Source organism: Vigna angularis, chromosome 10 (genome assembly GCF_016808095.1).
Source record: "Vigna angularis cultivar LongXiaoDou No.4 chromosome 10, ASM1680809v1, whole genome shotgun sequence".
Taxonomy (NCBI): domain Eukaryota; kingdom Viridiplantae; phylum Streptophyta; class Magnoliopsida; order Fabales; family Fabaceae; genus Vigna; species Vigna angularis.
In genome coordinates, this window is record NC_068979.1 from 390,910 (window position 1) to 404,445 (window position 13,536).

The following is a 13,536-nucleotide window of genomic DNA, read 5'->3' on the forward strand; positions in this document are numbered from 1 at the left end:
AAATATGAAGACAACACAAATATATACATACTCATTTTATTTTTATTTTCAATTAAAAAATAAAGTATTATCTATATATATCTCCATATCTAATCAATATAAATTTAATTTGAATACCTATGATGATAACTTACTCATTCATTTGCTATAAATAAACTTGACATGATTGTAAAAAAACAAATTAAAAAAAAATATTTTTTTGCACAATATTAGTATAACTTATTTCTCATATAAAATAATAACACTGTCCAATATTTTAAGAGCATCACAATGAACACTTTTCATGTAAAAATAGTAATTGTAAACAAAGTGAGAAAATTTAATGTGAAAAATAATCTAATTGTCAATTAAATACATATTTAATTATCAACATCCTTATTATTACATGTTAATCAAATTATTTTTCATAATTAATTATCAATACTAATTTTGCAATTTTTTCTTTTCATTTCTTACTTATATTTTTTCACTTTTATTATTACACGTGCACCTGATATTGTGGAGTATCATATCATACTTCTTGTACTGTACACTACTGATAACAATAGTCAAAAGACTATAATCAACACAGAACACATCACACAGCTATAATCTTGTGTTGATTCGGACACATTCATCAGATCAAGGGTGTTCAGAACAACATAACATTCTCTATATGAAGGTTGGATCACCTGAAGGTAGCAATTTCTGACTGTGACGTATCAGTCATGTTTAAGAAATGCATATATTCTTCCCTCGTTCATACTCAACAGCACATGCCAACCCTTTCATATCCTTTAACTACAATAACCTGCTGCACATTCACCAATCTAATGAAAATTAACAATCAGACATTTTTTTCAAGGATGTGTGAAGACATGAGTTTCTACAAATCGTTTTTAAAAGTGATAGGCGTGTTAGGCCTGTTAGGCCTTATTGTTCTGTTCTTATGGCTGGCCATAAGACCCAAGAGTCCCTCCTACTCTATTTTGTTCATCTCCGTAGAGATGCCCTCCAATTCAAATGAAAATGGTACCATCTTTTACAATCTTGAAATAGAAAACCCCAACAAGGACTCAAGCATTTACTATGAAGACACAATACTAAGTTTCTTATATGGGGAGCAAGAGAATGAGGTGGGGCAGAAAACTATAGATGGTTTCCATCAAGCAACTAGAAACAGCCGGGATGTATCTAACACTGTTAATGCCAAACCTCGACCATTCAAGCCTCTCTTGAATGCTATCTCAAACACAACCGCAGAGTTAAAAGTGGCTTTGATGACAAAATATCGATACAAGACATGGGGAATAAAGAGCAAATTCCACGGATTACACCTCAAAGGTATTCTACCAATTGAATCCAACGGGAAGCTCTCACGTAAGAAGAAAAAGTACCCACTTCACCGCAATTCCAATAAACTGGGGAAGTCCAAATTTTGGCACTGATACTACGATACCTACAAGATGCTTGCTTCCACCGCGGGTGTAAGCAGAAACAAGAATAACTTTAGTATCTGATGGGTTTGGGATTGATGTGGTTAAGTAGAAGTAAGGTTTTCTCTAGATCATAATATCTGTAGTACAGTGGAGACAGAAAACAAAGTATTAGGTACTTGTACATGTTTAAATCTCTAGTAATATGTACACATGTAATGGTGTGTTAATGAAATTACATATTGATTTCAGAATTTATTTTAAGTAATCTTACATTTCTCCAGATGAACAAAAATCTATCCGAAATCACAACCAAAAGTTCTTCTTGAGAAGAGGATTCAAACTCCACTAACTACCTATCAAAATAATATTTGCCGACTTCAAAGACTCCTCACCCGAGTCTGACATCTACTGGCAACTTGCCTGCGCCATTGGTGAATTGGAACCTGTCAAGCAGCAAATGAAGTCACTTTTATATATACCGAACAGGAAATAAACACACCATCTTCTAAACTTCAGTGTTGTTAAATCATTACAGCTGGAAAGCCACCATAGTCCCCAGGCTCTTTGATGTCCTTGGTGACAAAACTTGCAGCTGCAAGGCGAACCTGCAAATGCAGGGTAATCAGATATTTCTACTAAACCACGAGCTCCCAATTTCCTAAAAGTAAAAATAAACCAACAGCAACTGAATTTATATTTATTGCAATCAAATAGTTGATTAATATTTATCATCCCTTTAGTATAAAAAAAAAATAGAAGGAACAAAAAAAAGAAAGTTATAGATAAGAAATGAGAATAAAACATTATTTGGTTTAGAATGAATAAGTGGAAAGAAAAATATTTTTATTTACGATTAAATTTGTGGATTATTTATTATTGATACTATTACTTTTAATTATTTATTATTATTATAATAATAATAAAAACAGAAGAATTAAAAGATAAACCCATAATCACTTATGGGTGTTCATAACCGATCATGGTCTAAAAACACTTCAGTCCAGCATCCATGCATTTTTTTGCACTTATAAATGGAAAGGCGGCCATGAGAACCATACTTTCGTTCTCCTCTTTCTTTCAAATATAACTCCAACTCAACCACACGATTTATACTCATTTCCTTTCCCCTTCCCACATTAGCACTACCAAATGACTTAGTCCAGAAAGCAAAGAATTTCAGGTTGCTTTGAGTAGTGAGTACTATGCAGTTGCAAATTATGCTCCTCATAGAATACTCAGATGACAGAACAGGATATATGAGTTCAGATAACCAATCGCATTGTATGTATTCCCATTGTCTTTGAAAACTTATACTCTACTACTTTCCAAAACCTATCTAGCTAATTGATTGAGGATAGAATTGGTCTCGTAACATACGCATGATGTCCATTTATTCATTCACTAATAACTAATCGCAAGCCATCCTCAATGCACCGAGGTTATGAAAGGTTAGCATTGTGAGACCTGGAAACAAATACATACCTTTGATATGATAGATACATGATCTCGCACTGCTACCCTTCCTCCCATAGTCACATAATCTCCTATGCTGACACACACCAGAGTACCAAATTTGTAACTCAGAATAAATTCAAAAGCCTCATCTAGAAATTTAATTCCAATACAAAATGAATTTAACCACAACAACAAAACCAAAGTGCAAAACAAAAATGAATAAAGATGACATACGTTGCTGAACCTGCAATCCCAACTTGTCCACAAAGCAAACAATTCTTCCCAATTACTACATTATGGCCAATCTGCAGAACCAATCAGAACAAAAGAAAAATTCTCGTTCTTCCAATTAATAATTAAGAAAATCCTAAATGTTAACCTGAACTAAATTATCTATCTTTGAATTGTCCCCAATAACTGTATCTCGCCAGCTGCATAAACAAAAGCAAGTGAGAAAAAATAAAAATAAAAGCAGAACACATTTGTCACATGATTAAGCAAAAAAATAAAATTGTTAAATCACTAACCTGCCTCTGTCAATGCATGTATTTGAACCAATTTCCACATTGTTCCCTATTATTACATTCAATGTCTGACAGATTTAGCAACAAAATTTCAAATTAATTATTATGTCTAGGTCAAAATAAGCAAGGTGAATGTTAGATGTGTAAGAATATAGTTTTCGAAAGCCTTGTCAATATACAGAATTTAAAATCAATCACAGTAAGACTGACATACAACCAACCTGAGGCTTTTTTATCATGTTACCATCATCATCAACGTAAAATCCAAATCCTACATCTCAAATGCATCAATATCATCACATATAAACTGATCTTACAAAAGACATGTCCCACATTAAATTAATTTACTTAAAATATGCAAGTACCGGCTATTCAAAATTAAGCATCATCCTGAGAAAAAGGTAAAATATCTTTGAACTTAATATATTATAATTGTTTCACGCAATGAGGTAAGGTTCATACTAGGACTGTTATTCTTTCTTTAAGTATACAGACAAGAAGGTTAAGAAGTCCAGCTTTACCATCTTGACCAATGCAGACGCCATTATGGACTACACATGAATCACCTATACAGCAATTACTAAGTGAGACATTATACCTGGAAAAGTATACAAGTATCAAAACCACATCAGATTTACAAATACAAGTTATTTTGCATCAGATATGACTAACATAACTGTGATTTAAAAATCCATATAAACAACTGATTAGACGTAAGCACGGACATGAACCTCAATAAAAGAAGAAAATATCTTTCAAATTTGAGTTATAAATGTATAACCTTTACCAATCAATTCAAATCATTGACTTTCCAAGTCAGAACATAATGAAGCAGTGTACATTTAATGCCTCAAAGCAGCAGTAGCATCATATTGGTACTTTTAACAATCAACTTCTACCTTCTATAACACCATATCAAAATATGCTTCCATTGTATAGTATAAATCTACCAAGTAATAGCTAAACAAGCTTCCAAGTCTATTACAAATTAAAGGACACAAGCAATATTAAAGAGAAGCAACCAAGCTAATAAAAAGTTTAAAGCGAAAATGAAACAATCATCAAATAATGATACCGATGGAACAAAAGTTGCATAGGTCTGTGACACAGAGAAAGGAACGTGTACCCTATCTTAGTTGAATGAGCAATGGTAACAGAAGGTCCAACAATAGTTCCAGAACCTATACGAACATTTGGGCCAACAACAGATTCTGAATGAACTACAGCGCCAACCTCTACAAGTGCTGTGGAGTCGATGCAAGCTGACTCGTGGAAAGTGCCACCACCATTATGCCATTTAAGAAATTTATCACCAAAAGAATCATCCTCTAATCTTGAAACACAAGACAACTGTAAATATATTGAAAAGATGAAACAGAAAATATATTAAGAAATATATGTGATGATCATTCACCTGGAGAAGCAGAAAAACCGAGGAAAGCAAAAATACGTTGGAAGTTTATATTTCGATTGAGATTGAGAAAAAGGGGTTGAAGCGGAACAAGCAAAGGCAAATAACCTCCTTCCAGCCATAGTCATCGCATGATTCATTTGGCTTCGCACCTAGACAGCAACCAGAACAAGGGTTCGTTACAAGGTGGATGGAGCTCCGACCAATTTGGAGACTCAAATATGCGGGTGATCCGATCCAACTTGGGGTTCAGTGGGCCACCGTCATTACTATAGCCATTTGTTGGGCAAACTAGAGCCCACGGGTTTCAGATTGAAATAATGGGGGTGGAGGAAGAAATATATCTATTTATTTCTTATATGTCTCCACCTATGGTGATTAAAAGAAGAAAGTGTCCCTTGATCTCTATGGATTATATAATTTAAAATATACTTTCAAATTATACAGTCTAAAAGTTATTTTATTTATAAAAAAAATTAAGATTACATTATCCAAAATTTCAAAACAATCTTAACTACGAATGAGATAATGAATATGAATTTCACTTATTGTAATTATTCTTAAAGTAAAACTATATTCTTTTTTTCGTTCTCATGTTTAATCCATATTTGTTTTTATTCTATCTCATCTAGGATAGAGTCCTACATACTTTCTTATTATTTTAAATGTTAACTAAAAGTATTTAGAAAAAAATAAAAACCATAATAAAAAATACATGATATTATCACATATTTAATATTAGAATGATACACGTATAAATTTAAATATCAGGAAAAAACATTATGATTATATAAATTTTAAGTTAAAATATCAAAGAACAACTAAATAAAAATTAAATAGTTATAAAAAAATAATAAAAAGTGTTCCTTAAAATTAAGTTATAAAAAAACTGAAAGTAAAAAATTATAATAAACTTTTTAATTTAAAGAATAAATTAAATATGTTTTAATAATTTAAACTAAAAACATGGACTAGTACTAAAATGAGTATAAAGATGTAAGACCCTGAAAATTAGAAGAAAAAGTAAGTTTTGGGTCATTAGGAGACTAAGAAACTCAAAATGTAACAAGTTGTAACAAAAGTACAAAGTATAGTACAAAATACAATGCTGTCGACTTTAACAAGGTTTAGTATTTCAATTATATTTTTTTTTATAAATTAGATCTTGAGTTAATTCTTCTTCCATTAGAAAGTAGACTCGAATAGCTTCGATTCGAGTACTCATATGCGTAATTCCGACATCGGGAAGGGGTTCAACCGGACTGACAAAGTTGTCCCAGTGATTGAACACGTTTTTGACGCGTTTTACTGTTTAAACGCGTTTTATGCCAAATTTTTGGCTATTTAAGGACGTCCCAGGGGCTGGAATGGTTCCTAAGTTGAACCAGAGGCTAGAGCACGAAGGTTTTGGAGCAGAGGGACTTTAGAGCTATGAGTTAAGTCGGGGGAACGTTCGCAAAGTGTTTTCGAAAGGCTAGCTAAGGAGAAAACCGTAAGGGGAGCTAACCTTGAGTCTTTTTGTTTCTGTATGATTTTAAATTTGGTATATGTTTAGGATTTTGACTCTCTTTATGATTTTAGAATGAAATTCTGTTTCTGTTGTGTCTTTTGAATTGATCTACGGTTTGGAATCGGGATGTGCTTCTGTTTTTGATAATTTTGAAGAGATCTTGTTCGCATTAAGTATTTTGAATCGGTGGAAGTTTTTTTTTTGTATACGTAGAGATCGAAGAATTTGAATTTGTTTATGGATTTAAAAAGGAGACTAGGCTTTTGATATGAAATTTTGGACCGGGCTATTTATCCGCTACCTCTTTGTTAAATGTTTAGTTTAGATGATTATAAGATTTGGATGAATATGGGTTGTTGATAGGAGATGAGTTTTTGGACGTCTATAAAGCCGGTATGATGGAAGGAACAGTCGGTATAGTCCGGAAAGTGAATTTTCGTGATTTTGGAATAGTAAATTCGCCAGAGTGAATGAGTCAACTCGCTGGAGCGAGTTATGCGTGACAAATTTAGTGTTTTTGACGTTTTGGAAGTTCTGGATGTCCGTTTTGGGCGTTCTTTAGGTCGATATGAGAGTTTTTGACCCTTCCGGAGTCATCGGTGAGGGCATCTAAACTATTTGAACTACTTAAGGGTTCGAATTAATAGACCATAAATAGTTAGGTGTTAATAAGTAATGTTTTCTGTGAGGATGTGAAATGTCTGAGTATGTAAGAGTTATTTCCTTGAGATATGACTAAAGATGATAACATGTTGACATGTGTACTTATGAATGGAAAGTGTGGAATAGAGTTCCAAGGAGGAACTCCTGGTTGATTTTGTGTCAAGTACTGTACGTATGAATATAGGAACTCCGATTTAGTGGTTCATTCTTATGCTCTCAATAGTCTCAATCTCACTTAGAGAGAAAGCTATGTAGTGGAGAGTGGGAAATCCTTACCGAAGATCCACAATGGGGGACAGAGTAGGAAGGATGTAGCTTCAGTGGTTGTATTCATATCCGAAGATCCAGTTTGGGGGACAGAGTAGGATAGAATAATTGGGCTAGCAAATAACTGCATCCATATCCGAAGATCCAGTTTGGGGGACAGAGTAGGATAGGATGTAGCTGAGTAAAGTACCACTGCAAGTGTAGAACTAGCTAAGAGTTCAATATTCATACGATGATCCGGATGAGTGAGTTTACGATGGTTATGGTATGTTTATTGTATTATTAAGTAATATAACTGTAAGTTGGAAATTTGGTTATTAATTTAATTTACCATGACATTTTATGTTGCATTAGCTCACCCTTGCTTTGTCTGTTGTGTGGTTGTTCTTTTGTGTTATGTGTTTTGTCTGGCGATGATCATCCGGTGGATGGGAGCAGAAGTTGGTGATATGCCGGTGGAGCAAGCATTAGATGGAGGATCGACGAAAGCTTAGTTATAAGAATGAGCCTTATCATTTGTCTATGTTTTAAGTGTGAATTGTATTTGGTTTGAAATTTGAGTGTGAGTTTGTATAATAATGAGGAAAACTGTTATTCCTCCTCCTATCAACTGTTCTATTGTATCAATGATGTAAGAACTCTATTATAGTTTAATGCTATAATAATTGGGATGTTACAAAAGATATCTTCATTCTTATATCCAACTCAAAATAAAATTTAAAATTGATAAATGTTTCATTAGTCAATAATTGAAAAGTTGAAAATTTTCTAAAATTTAAAATGGATGTAAGCTATACAAATTTAAATATTCTGAATATATAAGATACTTAATTATTTTACTCGTTTTAATAATTGTCACATGCAATGAACGCTAAAAGTTATTAGTTTTAGAATGAGTTGAATTTTGTATGTGATTATAATATTAATTCAAAATATTTGTTAACTTTAGTGGTGGCTAACCTCTGTTAAAGAAATTGATCAACCCATAGTTTTGAAATCTTGTTTTTCTTCAATAATGTTTGAATCTAAAACTCGAAAAGTACACATGTAATTCCGTTCATACCAAAACCATGTTGGTTGATGAGTTCAGATTAAGTAAAAATTTTAAAACACAAAAAAAATATATTAGGATGAGTTGTTTTTAAAAAATATATTATTTTGGTATAAGTTAGAATTGGAAGTGATGGTAACTTAATTATCTTGATTTTTTTTAACAAAAATTATGATTAACCTTCTCCTTTAAAAGTAAGTAAGAAGAAGTTACAATTAACAAGGTTAAAATTATAATAAGAGTATCCCTTAATTAAAATTATATTTGACAGACTTTTATATTTATTTGAGACGCATTATAAGATTAAAATAAATAATAATATTTTATATTTAAAAAAATATCAAATGAATTTACATTAATTTGAATTATCCTAATTTAATTTTTATTTTTCTATTTCTTAAAAAAATAAATAAAATTATTTTTTTATAATTATTTTACCCTTGTACATATTTATCACATGAACACTGTAGCAGCTGGTACTGTTCTATCAATTGCATTCGGCAATGCGACCACTCTGTTCTGGTGAACCATGTTCTCAAACCAATTACCAATTTGTTTTCCTCGTCTCACTGTCAGTGCATCTTTTTCTGATCTATCATGTATTGAATCAAATGTTATTTATTTTAGTATAAGCGCGTCATTATCCGACAAATTGATTGAACCTTGTATACCTAATATTCAGGGTCAATAAAAAATAGTTCTTCAGCTTTCATTTAGTCAACTCTGAAATTTGGATATTACTTAACGTTTCAAACTCAGAATATCTTAATTTCCTCACTGACGTAGAACAAATAAACTCTGAACCTGTAATTGTAAATTATATTTTGGTTGAAGTCCAACCTTGTACCATTGCCGTTAGTTATTATTTGGTTTGACCAATTTCAATGAATCACCTTCTTAGGAGCTTCTGAGAAATTGTAACCTCTGTTACTGCATAGGTAATACTGGAAGAACAAGTATTGAAATAGTACTGCCAACTTCTAAACTATCATCGGAAGGGAAAAATTCATTTTTTCTCTAATGCATTCCAAACCCATTCAATTGCTGCTTCTTTGCACTTTTGCTTTGTTTTCAGATGTTATATTTGGTGATCCTCCGTATAATATTTGTTCTTCAAGCGGCAGCTATGTAAATGGCGGTTCCTTTGAAAACAATTTAAACAACCTGCTTTCATCTTTATCCTCCAATGCTTCAGACTCCAAATTCTATAATACTTCTAATGGGATTGCCTCTGACAGAGTTTATGGCCTCTACATGTGCCTCGACTATATTTCAAATGATAATTGCCAGAAATGCATCGCCACAGTTACAGAGGAAATTGTCAAACTGTGTCCTCAAGCAAAAGAAGCAATTGTGTGGGAAGAGTTGTGTCAGTTGCGTTATTCCAACATTAATTTCCTGGGTAGTTTGAATGTCACGGGAAACATTGGCTTAGATAATGTACAGAATCTTACAGAGCCAAAGAAGTTTGAGTCTGTTGTGAATGAGACACTAAGGAATCTTACTAAGGTAGCATCTTTTCATGTTTCGGCTAACATGTATGCTACTGGAGATGTCCCCTTTGGAGATCAAACAATATTTGCCTTAGTGCAGTGCACCAGAGATTTAGCTGCAAATGATTGTAATAGCTGCCTACAAAGTGCCATTGGAGATATACCAAGTTGTTGCTATGCCTCCATCGGGGCCAGAGTTTTGAGCCGTAGCTGTTATTTAAGGTATGAATTTTATGCATTTTATAATGGTGTCACAGGACCAACAGATTCTTCAAATGACAAGAAAGAAAGCAAAAGTAAGCAAATCAAATCATTCTCTAGTTTTAACAGGTGGTCTTAAACATATTATAAACTGCAACAATTAAAATCAGCATTGGGTTGATTCTTTATGCAGATAAGTCAAGCAAAACATGGATGATTGCTGGAATTGCAGTTGTGGTAGGCTTGGTCATAGTATTTTTCATTTTCGGACTGTACCTTTTCAGGAATAAAAGACATCGGCATGGTAAGTTGCACTACAAAAGTATGTTAAGCTTGTGAACTCTTTCCTTTTAGCAACTTATTTGATTCTTGTCTTTAGGTAAAAATGAAATAGAAAATCATAACATCAATCTTGAATCTCTTCGAGTGGCTACCAATAATTTTTCTGATTTGAATAAGCTTGGACAAGGTGGCTTTGGCCCTGTTTACAAGGTAAATAGAATTCAAGGTTATACAAAGTTCATTCCTTCCTGCTTGAGTATTAATTTTATCATAGGAAAGTTCAGACAGATCTTATTATATTTTTTGTTAGGGGAAACTTGGTGATGGCCAAGAAGTAGCAATCAAGAGGTTGTCAGCTTGCTCTGAACAAGGCTCAGAGGAATTCATAAACGAGGTTCTTCTGATAATGAAACTTCAACACAAAAATCTTGTAAAACTTCTTGGATTTTGTGTAGATGGAGAGGAGAAGCTTCTTGTGTATGAATTTTTACCCAATGGCAGTCTTGATGTCGTACTCTTTGGTAAGTATATTTTTTCAAAGCGACCAATTACAGAAGAGTAAATTAAACAAACAGAAAATAGGTTGATTGTAGCATTCATCTTACTGCATATTTTCATTTTTATTGGATGGTTGGAATATGGATAGATCCAATGCAACGTGCACAACTGGATTGGAGCAAACGCCTCAATATCATAAATGGAATAGCAAGAGGGATACTTTATCTTCACGAAGATTCTCGACTGAAAGTGATTCATAGAGACCTAAAAGCAAGTAATGTATTGTTGGACCATGACATGAATGCAAAGATCTCAGACTTTGGAATGGCAAGGATATTTTCAGGAAATGAAGGTGAAGCTAACACTGCTACAATAGTTGGCACATAGTAAGAAACCTTTTTCAGCATCAACGTTTCTCCTTTATAGGTATATTGACATCCTTAACAGTAGCTGTATTTCCAAATTGCAGTGGGTATATGGCTCCAGAGTATGCAATGGAGGGATTATATTCCATAAAATCTGATGTGTTTGGGTTTGGTGTACTATTGCTTGAGATCATTACAGGGAAACGTAACGCGGGTTTCTATCACTCTAAAAACACTCCTAGCCTTCTGTCATATGTATGTGACTGTGTCAGATTCTGAACTTACTAAACGTGTTGTGACCATTATTCATTGAATTACATGTGAACTTTGCATTGCAGGCATGGAGTCTATGGAATGAAGGAAAGGGTATAGAACTAAGTGATTCCTTGTTGTGTGATTCATGCCCTGGAGATGAGTTTTTGAGATACATGCAGATTGGACTACTGTGTGTTCAAGAGGATGCATATGATAGACCAACCATGTCTTCTGTTGTGATGATGCTGAAGAATGAATCAGCTACGCTTGGTCATCCAGAAAAACCACCTTTCTCTGTAGGGAGATTCCATGCTAATGACCAAGATTCTCAAGAATGCTCAGTCAATTTCTTAACCATGTCAGATATATTACCCCAGTAAAACCTCTTGTTGTGTTTACTGTAATAATGGCTATGCATTACTTTTAGGAGTTTTTTTGCATGTAAAATACATACTTAATTAAGAAAAAGAGACCAGACTTTCCTACATACATAATTACGTGTAGTTTTGAGGAAAAGATTACTCCCATTGTAGATGTTCTGGGATAAAAACACCACATAAAACAGAAACAATTAATTGAAAATATTGATGATGAGGTATAAGAAAAAGACGGATAGAAAGAAATGAAAACCAGTAAGAAGTGCTATTATGATTTCTTAAAAAAAAGGAATTATTATTGTTGTAGTCATGATACAATTTTTTATTTATTTTGTGCTTATCAGCCAAATTTCAAATTATTAATTCTTTGTCAAGTTATGAAATAGCATGCCATAAACATTACTTGGAACTTAGTTTATTAGAGTATAATTAACGATTAATAGTTAACAAATGACAGGTTGAAAGAGGAGTCAGTTAAACGCCATGTTGTCATTTTCCAAACTTATGAATATCGTGTTAATTCATAGAAGAGTTGGTCAGACTACAGAGTTTTTCTAACAAAAATTCCACAATGGCTTGCTAGGAAAATAAGCAGCAGGGCTGTTTGCAAGTTATGTAAATTTCTCCAACTCCGATTATTAAATAAAATTGACTTTTGCTATCCATTAAATGAAGGAATCAAAAGTAAAAGGTTTTCTTTAAAAAAAGCATATAATACTAACATTTTATAAATATTTATAATAGACTCATTAATAGCTCTTAAGGAGAACAATTAAAAAATATTTGATAATTACTTTTACATATCATAGAAAGTAAAGTTATTGATTTTTCAATTAAAAAAATAATCCATTAAATAATTTTGTTTAACTTTTTATTTTAAGTAAAATTATGTGTAATTTTTACTTCTAACGCTGATTTTTGGACAGTAAAATGTTTCATTAAAGTAGAATTCCCTTTAGAATTTTATGTTAAAAATCGTTAACAGCTAAGCAGCACTGTGCTTGCGTTTTTCGTTTTACTTTAAATTTTCATGTACAGTTAAATGTGTTGCATCATTAGGTTTCCTAACTGGCAGAAAAAATCCTAATATATTTCGAATATTATTAATACTTTTTTTTTAGAAAACGCACACTCAGACAATTATGTGTATTTATAGATCTATTTTTAATAAATAATATAATCATTTTCTGATAACTTTTTAAAAAAGGATATTTCATTAAAAAAATATCATTATTGTTCTAGATTTAAGTTGAAACATATGTAGGACAAACTTAACAGAGAGATTGAATTTGAAGTTCGAAATTCGTGAGAGGCCATTTCAAAACATCATTAGCAAGGTATTAACGGTAACAGATGCTTAGACTCAATTATGAATAATTAAGTATAAATATTAAAAAAAAAACAATTGTTTTTAAGTAGGCTCAATTATTCTAATTAGTGGTGCTAACTAGCAGATTCATATAAGCATTAAATATATCATGAAATAGGATTCCAGGAGAAGGTTTACGAAATGTTCCTAACGATGGATTATGCCGTCCCTTGACTGTGACTGAAACATAAGCATTAAATGTAAATTATTGACCATTTTATTAAATTAAATGAGAGAGGAAAAAAAGACTAACACAAGTAATTAAGAAAAAACATGGCATCATGAGGATGTGAAACTAATAATTAAAATTAATACCGTTTACCAGCTTTGTGCTGAACCAAGCACCTTGTTGCTGCAGCCATTTCATGCTATCAATAGTTAATAAAACCATCATTAT

The 13,536-nt window shown here is 32.4% G+C and overlaps 3 protein-coding genes and 1 long non-coding RNA gene across 4 annotated transcripts; 3 read left to right on the forward strand and 1 right to left on the reverse strand.

Moving 5' to 3' along the window:
- Nucleotides 1-472: 472 nt before the first annotated feature.
- LOC108319947 (protein NDR1) lies at nt 473-1,467 on the forward strand. Its single transcript, XM_017551265.2, has one exon. It carries the CDS (start codon nt 708-710, stop codon nt 1,425-1,427), a length of 720 nt encoding a protein of 239 aa, XP_017406754.2. The 5' UTR covers nt 473-707; the 3' UTR covers nt 1,428-1,467.
- Nucleotides 1,468-1,601: 134 nt separating this feature from the next.
- Nucleotides 1,602-5,018, reverse strand: LOC108319946 (probable UDP-3-O-acylglucosamine N-acyltransferase 2, mitochondrial). Its single transcript, XM_017551262.2, has 10 exons — nt 4,812-5,018; nt 4,524-4,730; nt 3,919-3,995; nt 3,619-3,668; nt 3,401-3,465; nt 3,253-3,304; nt 3,108-3,178; nt 2,901-2,967; nt 1,952-2,023; nt 1,602-1,861 (listed from the first exon to the last, which is right to left on the reverse strand). The coding sequence occupies exons 1-10, from the start codon at nt 4,946-4,948 to the stop codon at nt 1,796-1,798; spliced, it is 864 nt and encodes a 287-aa protein (XP_017406751.2). The 5' UTR covers nt 4,949-5,018; the 3' UTR covers nt 1,602-1,795.
- A 1,152-nt stretch (nt 5,019-6,170) lies between these two features.
- LOC128194223 (uncharacterized) lies at nt 6,171-7,852 on the forward strand. Its single transcript, XR_008245569.1, has 2 exons — nt 6,171-6,300; nt 7,687-7,852. It is a non-coding gene; the product is annotated as an uncharacterized LOC128194223 (long non-coding RNA).
- A 1,463-nt stretch (nt 7,853-9,315) lies between these two features.
- On the forward strand, nt 9,316-11,822 carry LOC108319898 (cysteine-rich receptor-like protein kinase 10). Its single transcript, XM_017551199.2, has 7 exons — nt 9,316-10,125; nt 10,197-10,297; nt 10,373-10,485; nt 10,586-10,796; nt 10,922-11,159; nt 11,243-11,393; nt 11,477-11,822. Exons 1-7 carry the CDS (start codon nt 9,320-9,322, stop codon nt 11,771-11,773), a joined length of 1,917 nt encoding a protein of 638 aa, XP_017406688.2. The 5' UTR covers nt 9,316-9,319; the 3' UTR covers nt 11,774-11,822.
- The last annotated feature ends 1,714 nt before the right edge of the window (nt 11,823-13,536 follow it).

Bases quoted from the DNA above. Each gene is read 5' to 3' on its own strand.
- LOC108319947 (XM_017551265.2), top strand. From the start codon at position 708: ATGTTTAAGAAATGCATATATTCTTCCCTCGTTCATACTCAACAGCAC.
- LOC108319946 (XM_017551262.2), bottom strand. From the start codon at position 4,948: ATGAATCATGCGATGACTATGGCTGGAAGGAGGTTATTTGCCTTTGCT. The intron at 3,305-3,400 runs GTTAGTGATTTA...TTGTTTATGCAG, and splicing joins ACATGCATTGACAGAGGCAG to CTGGCGAGATACAGTTATTG. The intron at 2,968-3,107 runs GTATGTCATCTT...GGTGTGTGTCAG, and splicing joins GGGATTGCAGGTTCAGCAAC to CATAGGAGATTATGTGACTA.
- LOC108319898 (XM_017551199.2), top strand. From the start codon at position 9,320: ATGCATTCCAAACCCATTCAATTGCTGCTTCTTTGCACTTTTGCTTTG. The intron at 10,298-10,372 runs GTAAGTTGCACT...TCTTGTCTTTAG, and splicing joins GAATAAAAGACATCGGCATG to GTAAAAATGAAATAGAAAAT. The intron at 11,160-11,242 runs GTAAGAAACCTT...TCCAAATTGCAG, and splicing joins GCTACAATAGTTGGCACATA to TGGGTATATGGCTCCAGAGT.